This window comes from Medicago truncatula, chromosome 8, assembly GCF_003473485.1.
Source record: "Medicago truncatula cultivar Jemalong A17 chromosome 8, MtrunA17r5.0-ANR, whole genome shotgun sequence".
NCBI classification, from domain to species: Eukaryota; Viridiplantae; Streptophyta; class Magnoliopsida; order Fabales; family Fabaceae; genus Medicago; species Medicago truncatula.
This window is the reverse complement of record NC_053049.1, coordinates 30,452,356-30,461,008: the sequence shown is the minus strand read 5'-3', so window position 1 is coordinate 30,461,008 and position 8,653 is coordinate 30,452,356. Positions and strand designations below refer to the sequence as shown.

The 8,653-nt window shown below is 30.7% G+C and overlaps 1 protein-coding gene across 1 annotated transcript; it reads right to left on the bottom strand.

Moving 5' to 3' along the window:
- Nucleotides 1-3,223: 3,223 nt before the first annotated feature.
- Nucleotides 3,224-4,388, bottom strand: LOC112417402 (acanthoscurrin-1). Its single transcript, XM_024773041.2, has 2 exons — nt 3,706-4,388; nt 3,224-3,416 (listed from the first exon to the last, which is right to left on the bottom strand). Exon 1 carries the CDS (start codon nt 4,386-4,388, stop codon nt 3,804-3,806), a length of 585 nt encoding a protein of 194 aa, XP_024628809.1. The 3' UTR covers nt 3,224-3,416; nt 3,706-3,803.
- Nucleotides 4,389-8,653: the final 4,265 nt, after the last annotated feature.

Here is an 8,653-nt window from a genome sequence, read left to right as displayed (position 1 = left end):
CCAACAAGTTCTACGGTTTCGTTTTGATCAATTCGCTAGCACCTTCTTTTGTTTTCATTCTTCCAATTTTTAAATTTTTTTTAGGGAATCGTTCATTCTTGAGAAATGCTAAGGACATACTATCTGTCACACTCTTTTTATCACACACTCTCATTCACCGGTCCACGTCACCAATATTTTAAAATGATTTACCAGTTACCGGTTCTGCCTATTTGACAAAAGCATAAAAATGGTTACTCTCTCCAAAAGCAAAGGGCCTTAAAGGGTTCTTTTTCATCACTAATATTTTAAAATGATTTACTAGTTACCGGTTCTGCCTGTTTGACAAAAGCATAACAACCACAATCTGCAAAAGCCAAAAGCCTTAAAGGGTTCTTCTCTCTCTTAAATTCTTACTACCTCGACAACAAAACCTTCAAAAAAACTTCTTGGATCTGTTTATAAAAGAGATAAAACAAGCAAACACAATGGTTAAAAAGATATTTTTTCTTCCATGAAGTGAATCGATATGTATTGCCAGTTTAGATGGAATTGCCATTTCCGTCAATCAGACAGACATTATTATATTTTTTAACCCATTGACATTCACCCAGGAAAAACAATGGTTGTTAGAACACTAGCTTGTGGGGACGAAACCAAATGGTGCATTAGAAAGTGTAGAAAAATTGAATCTCTTATCAATTATTTACCACCACCAAACAATTATGGCTTTCAATTAATAAGCCTAGTATACATTCAAAACCGCTACAAAGTTTCAAAGGTCAAACAAATTAACAATTTTAAAAGTTTAAGTCTTCAAGAGAAAGGAAATTTGGGGTAATAATTCAATTTTTTTTAACCAATAATACCATATTTTTATATGTTTGACCCCACTATAATATTCTTCTTTAAAAAAACTCCATTTTAATTTTTTAGGTTGCTCACACATAACTTAATTTATACACTTGAGACAAACAATATAAACTATTGTATTATATTTATTAAAAATAGTAGTACTACATTTACTTTATACATTAAAAAAATATTAAAATAAAATTAATGGTCACAAACTCACTAGAAGATGAAAAGTAATTTTGCAAATTGGCCTAACGGTAGTGTTTTGTAATTGTACCAAACAAAAAAAAAAGATGAAAAGTTAAGTAGCTAATGAACTAGGGTGTGGAGAAATTTCCAACGGGCGTGGCTTGAATCAAGAAAGTACAATAACAAGGACTGGAGATACTAGATGGGGATCATATTATGGTACATTACTAAGGTTGGCTTCTTTGTTTCCTTCTGCGTGCGATGTGCTTAATATGATTTTGGAAGATAGCTCAAACTCAGACCATCGAGTTGAAACTCGTCTATTGTTGAATAATTTGCAGTCTTTTGAATTTATTTTAAACTGCTTTTGATAAGAAATATATTGGGAATTACTAATGATTTATCTCAAGCATTGCAAAGAAAAGATCAAGATATTGTAAATGTTGTGTCATCAGTTAAAGTTTCAAAGGATAGATTGCAAAAGATGAGAGAAGATGGTTGACATAATTTACTATTTGAAGTGTCATTGATTTGTGAGAAGCAAAATATTGACATTGTAAATATGGATGATGCATTCGTGTTACAAGGAAAACCAAGGCGTAAACTTCAAAAGGTTTCAAACTTGAATCACTTTTAAGTTGAGGTATTTTATCATGCGATTGATAGACAACTTAAAGAGCTTAATAATCGATTCATCGAGGTGAGTAGTGAATTGCTTATTTGTGTAGCAAGCTTAAATCCAAGAGATTCATTTTTTGCATTTGACAAGGAGAAGTTGGTTAATTTGGCTCGATTTTATCCATCAGAATTTTCTTCTTTGAAGGTTACAGGAATAGGCAATCAACTTGAAAATTATATCAAGGATGTTCGTTCATGTGAACAGTTTTCTTTGATTGTATATATGCATGTACTCTTTTATATATAAAATATTGATGTAGCATTAAAATATCAATAAATTTTTTCTTATTTTTAATATAAAAGGAAAGAGGTCTCAAGCTAGCTGATATGGTAAGCAGGTTTAAGAAAAAAAAAAAAAAAAAAAGCATTTTTTTTAAAAAAGATTATGGATTTCACATCAGTGGGTAAAAGGGCTGATGTGAAGTATACATGTTTAACTTCAGTGTCTATCATAAAACTGATGTGAAAACCTGCTGTTAAATTTTAAAGAGATCGTACCACGTCAATAAAATAAAGGCCAGATGTAGAAAAATAGATTTCACATCAGTTCGTACCTGATGTGAAAAGATGTGAACATACTACATCATATCACCTTACATCAGTTGCCACCTGATGCGAAAAGTGTTTTTCAGCTGATGTGAAAAATCTTTATGTAGTAGTGTATATTGCTTATCCAATGGTTTATTTACTTTTGAAGTTAGTATTACTTTTACCTGTGGCTACTGCAACTGTTGAAAGGAGTTTCTATGCTATGAAATTTGTGAAGAATCAAATGCGCAACCGTATGGGAGATGAGTTTTTGAATGGTTGTTTGGTAACATACATTGAGAGTGATATATTTGATAGTGTTGAAAATGAAAAAAATCTTGCACGCTTTCAAAATATGACGCCACGAAGAGGGAAATTGTAATTCTTCATGTCTCTAGTTTTTTGATATAGTCATATACTTATTGTAATTTTCACTATTTTGCTTAATGGTAATGACTTCATCATTTTAATGGTTATGGTTTTATATATTTTTGTTTAAATATTTATGATAAACGATCTTGACCCCACTTTCTGAAATTCCTGGATCCGTCCCTGAATGGAGTTTGCACCGTAGGAGCTCTTTAGAACGAAGGACCAAGGAAAAGGGTAGTATGAAAGATTGTGCAATGAAGGGGACAATGATGATTTTTTTGGTTACTTTCATTTGGGACAATGATGATTTGAAACACATTAAAGTAAAACAAAAATATATAAAAAAAAATGCAGGAATCATGTACAAACGGTAAAAAGGTGAAGGGTAGAAAAAAAATTAGATGATATGGCACAATAGTTGAGACTCTGTCAAAAAGTGTGTGAGAGAGAGTTTGTCCATAGCATTGCTCTTCATTCTTTTCTTCCAATTATAATATTGTTAAATAAAAAATGAAAGTAACACAAAAAAAAAAAAAAAAAAAAAAAAAGCAAAAATGGAAAGAATTATAATCATCCGGTGGACATAAGAACATAGTTTTTCATGATAGTGCATCAATTTGCATGAACTTAACATTGTAATTGTAAATATATTATTAATTAAAGTTTATAATCATATCTTATTCTTGTTTATAATCATATCTTATTAAAGTTTATAATAGGAGCATCTTATTCTTGTTTATAATCATATCTTATTAAAGTTTATAATAGGAGCAGAGCTATAGATATTATTTAGGCTTAATTGCTCTTTTGGATCCCTATCTTTCTAAAAGTTGCAGTTATGGACTCCTAACTAATTTAAATACAAAACAGCCCTCTATGTTTTGATTCTTTGGCAGTTTTGGACCCTCAAGGAAAAAAGAAAAAAAAATTTGACACGTGACACCTCACTTAGGGTGCCACATCAGCGTTGACCGAGTCAACAATGGACTGGAGGTCTAAAACTGCTAAAGAATCAAAACATAGGGGGCTGTTTTGTATTTAAATTAGTTAGGGATCCATAACCGCAACTTTTAGAAAGATAGGGATCCAAAAGTGCAATTAAGCCTATATTATTTATTATTTATGAAGATATCATTATAGGCTTGGTGATGACCATGAGATACAACGCCGTCATTATTTCCAATATGCCCACCTTCACGGCACTATCCACCAAGAATTGGACCAACAATAGGCAGTATTCCCACGATGCCTACAACAGGAAGTCCACCACCACCAGGCAGTCCTCCACCAGATCCTACAACAGGAAGTCCACCACCAAAAGGCAGTCCTCCACCAAATCCTACAACAGGAAGTCCACCACCACCAGGCAGTCCACCAGATCCTACAACAGGAAGTCCACCACCACCAGGCAGTCCTCCACCAAAAGGCAGTCCTCCACCAGATCCTACAACAGGAAGTCCACCACCACCAGGCAGTCCTCCACTAGATCCTACAACAGGAAGTCCACCACCAAAAGGCAGTCCTCCACCAGATCCTACAACAGGAAGTCCACCACCACCAGGCAGTCCTCCACCAGATCCTACAACAGGAAGTCCACCACCAACAGGCAGTCCTCCACCAGATCCTACATTAGGAAGTCCACGACCACCAGGCAGTCCTCCACCAGGAAGTCCACCACCACCAAACAGTCCTCTAGATCCTCCTTGGGAGAGTTTTCTAGTAGCAGAACACATGCTTAAACCCAACAGCACAAAGATAGCAATGCTTAGAACTTTCGAAGTTGCCATATGAAATTTTGTTTGAATCTTACACAACTGAGCCGTGGTTTCAAGATTCATGAGACAAGTATTTATAGGAATGAAATAACAATTTGAAGAATTTTAAATCTTAAAATGTAAATTATTTAACTTGAATAATTTGAAGGCTCTAAGCGGTAAAAAAAAACTTAAAGATTACTTTATTACAATTAAATAATATAAAGAAGAAAGTACTAAAAAAACTTAAAATCAATTTGTCATAATTTTTTTTTTTGAAGAAGTTAAACTAGCTCACTCAAATTGATATTAGAGAGAATCGAACTTGAGACTTTGAGGAGGAACAAACTCCAAGATCCCAAGCCAGTTATAATTAAATAACTTTAAAGGACATTTAATCTAATTTAACCTTTAAAATAACCCTTTAAAATTTATGTGTGCATTAATTATTTCTTTACTAACATATACTTAAAAAAATGCTTGATGGCATGACATTGTTCATAATTTATACATATTAGCGTAAAAAATAGTGGACAAACGATCACAAAATGTAAGTCTCAACGCTACGGTGATCATAAAACTCATGCTATTGTGTATTGGTGGATTTTCAAATATTAGTTTAGTTTATATGGTTAGCGAACATTAATTCGTCATTATAGCTAGAAATATCATATTTGTTTGTTTAATACGCAACATGCTAATATTCTATCTGCATTTTTTTTTGTCAAGTAGTCTGGTGACTGGAGTTCACAAATTTAAAATGTGAAGAAGTGAATTGTTTGAGGTTCGAACCCCGTTCCCTGCATATATTATATAATGTCTCTACCAATTGAACTAAGCTCTATATGTATCCTTCATTACAAGAACTTCAAGAAAATAATTATTCCTCACTCCATCTATTAGGTATTCCATTTGAGATTTACATGATTAATAAGAAAATAATTAATTGAGTTAATTTTAATAGTAAAATATGTATTTTCTCTGGTCACTATGATAAGAAAAAAAATGATCTTTTTAGATTCATTGAATAATTAATGTATCTGGTCTACATTATAGACCAGATGCTTTAATTATTTAATGATCAATTTATAGTGTTTTTTTCCTTATAATAGTGACATGAGAGAGTATCATTTAGTAAAACAACCTTATTAATTGTAGTTAGTAGAATAGTTATAGATGGTTGAAATGCAATAAATAAGGGTATATGAATGGAAAAGAATAAAAAATATTGTATTGATATTATAAAAGAGACAAATCATTTGAGACAAAGAAAATTAGAAAAGAGGACACCTAATTTAAGACGGATGGAGTATTCAAGAGAAAATATTTTTTAATATTTTCATTTGTGATTAAATAGCGATATTTTTGTAAAAAATGACTAATGCATTGTAAAATTTTGTAAATTATCTTATATTAAGGGACAAATAAAATCAAGTTATTGTGCTTAAGTTGTTTAATAAGCTCAACCAAGGGTGAATCATTAGGAAAAACTCAAGTTCAATTATTCGTGTAACAATTCTTGATCAGACTTTACTTATCTTCCGACGGAACTCCAGATCATTAGAGTCCCTTTCCCTAATTATCAGACGGTTAACACAAAAAAATATCAAAGGACAGTTAAAAAGTGAAAAATGACTTTCTTATAAATAAAGCAGAGGGAGGAAAGTGTTTTTTGTGTTAAAACCCTCCACTTTCTATGATAATGAAATTTTAATAATCTAAAATTTGATTAAAAGATAAATTAAGTGAGATCAAGAATTGTTTCACTCACGAATTCAAACACAAGCAACTCCAAACAATTTGTTGTCATTTAGTAAAGTTTATTAATCTCTTGAAAACAATCACTTAATTAAAGGAGTAATAGTGTAATATTGATTGTCTACCACTTACATGCATAGATTATTTATTATTTATTATTTTTGTTTGTTGATTAATTCGTCCACACAGATAGAGAAAAAATTATAGGATATTGTTTTGAAGATGTTATTTTCTTTTAATTTAGGTAAATAATACCTAAACCTATACATCTATGAAATTCGTACTCTAGCTAGTTTTTTGACGCCGTATTCTAGCAAGTTACGGAGTTTAGATTTCGCAAATTATGTACACTAAATAAAAGAGCAAATCTTCCGTGTTAACGAGGCAAAGGGTTAATTTTCATTAAGAAAAGACAAAAGAGTCTAGGAAAAGGTAAAGAGTTAGACTATCCATAATGGATTGTTTAAGTGGGTCTTACATGTACATGTCATTTATTTTATAAATTTTTAATGTTAATATTTAATAAGCACTCAATCTCTCTAACACAGCATCACAACAAAATTTACTTGTAGGTCTCCCTACCAATCATGGCAGCACATACCTATCAGGGTTGTGATTTCGATGCCGGTGATTGCAATCCCGGTTAGGGTTGCGGTGGTGGTGTTTGTTGACCTTTTGAAGAAATTAACTAGTTTATTTTTAGATAGTTTTATTAACAACTTTAGGAACTTGTGAAACTTGTTTTTTTTTTGGATGGTTTTATAGATGACTTAAACTTAGAGACTTTATGAAACTTATGATTTTGTGCGTTAATTTTAGTTTTTGATGCTAAGTTGAGCATAACGTTTTATTGTGGTAATTTGGTATAATTTGTCGTTGTAATTAAGTCATATTTTACATTATTGATCTATTTACAATATTATATTACACTACTAGAAAAAGCAAAATTAGCGAGGGAAATTAGTGATGGAAAAAATGAAATTCCTCACAAATTCTTTGGTCGCAAAATTTAGTGACGGAATTAGAGAGAGATTTCATGTTTTCCCTCACTAAATATCTCTCACTAATTTTTGTTTTTTTAGTAGTGTTAGCTTATATATGTCATGCATATAATAAATTTTATATAATTTTATTTTTAGGTAAACTCGTTCGAGTTCTCGAGTCGAATTTACGAATCGAATTTACCTAAGCAAAACGAATTGAGGTAAACTCTCGAATTGCAAAACCTTACTTATAAGTATAATGTGTGTCAATAAGGATCTAAAAAATTTACAATTTTACATACATAGTCGAAATGAAAGGAAACAAAAAGAAATTAACATATACCCATACACCCAAATGGGTTCTACCAATTATCTTTTAATTTATTATATTTTGAGGAGTTCAATTTACATCTATACTATTAATAAAAAGGTACATAATCTTTTTAATGTAACCTATTTTAAATATATCTAAATTATCTTCAAACAATTTTTATTTGTCAGGTAGTATAATGGCTAGAATTCACCTTATAAGGAGAATAAATGGGATGTTCGAGATTCGAACACCAACCCCTGCATATAATAATGTATTATTCTACCAACTGAGCTATGCTCATGGGACACCTTCAAACCATTTTACTCTTAAGTAGATTGATTATGATTCAATTGCTGAAAATATACATTTGTTAGCTCTCTTTCTTAATCCTCGTATTTACGTTATTGAATATTGAATCTTATGACTAAGTGTATTTATTACCATCAAACTAATCTCATATACCATGTCTTATATTCGTTGCGTCCATAATGAGTGAGTATTTTGTAAAAAATGTATTATTCTAAAACCTGACCTATTTCGTTTTTTAATATAATATTAATTACTTTTTTTCAATTATAATTTTAATTAATACTACTTTCATCATTCTCAATTCAATATATTCTACTTTGCATTTATGATAATGATAAATGGATCAATACTTGACAAGAACACGTAAAACCATTTTTCTCCATCATTCACTAATACATTTTTCTTAATAAGTGTGAAATGAGCAAAATACTCACTTAAATTGAAACGAAGGGAGTATTCTTTTTATTTTATTACAAGAATCTTACCTTTTAATAACTACTTTTTTTTATTCCTCCATTTTATCATTTCTTACCAATCAAATAACTTAATATTTTTAAGAATAAGACAAAACTTTGCAACTTTTTATATTTGTATTGATGAAAGTGGAAAGAGGAGCACATTCGTATCTGTCTTGACGCTGCTTTATGATAATGATAATGCACATATATTTAATAAGGATGACTTAGTATAATCATTTATATATATATATATATATATATTCTGTTCTTAATATATGTGAAATTTTCAAATATAACAATTATTGTGAGATAATGCTTCAAATCAACCATGTTGGGGCGCTTGGATAAGAATGTCAAAGATAGTAGGGGAAATAAGTTTGTCTAAGCAATAGTTACACCATTTTTTGATGTAAACTAACTTATTTTAGTATTTTAATCAATACTTCAAAGATACTCGTTAATATTTTCCGTAAAAAA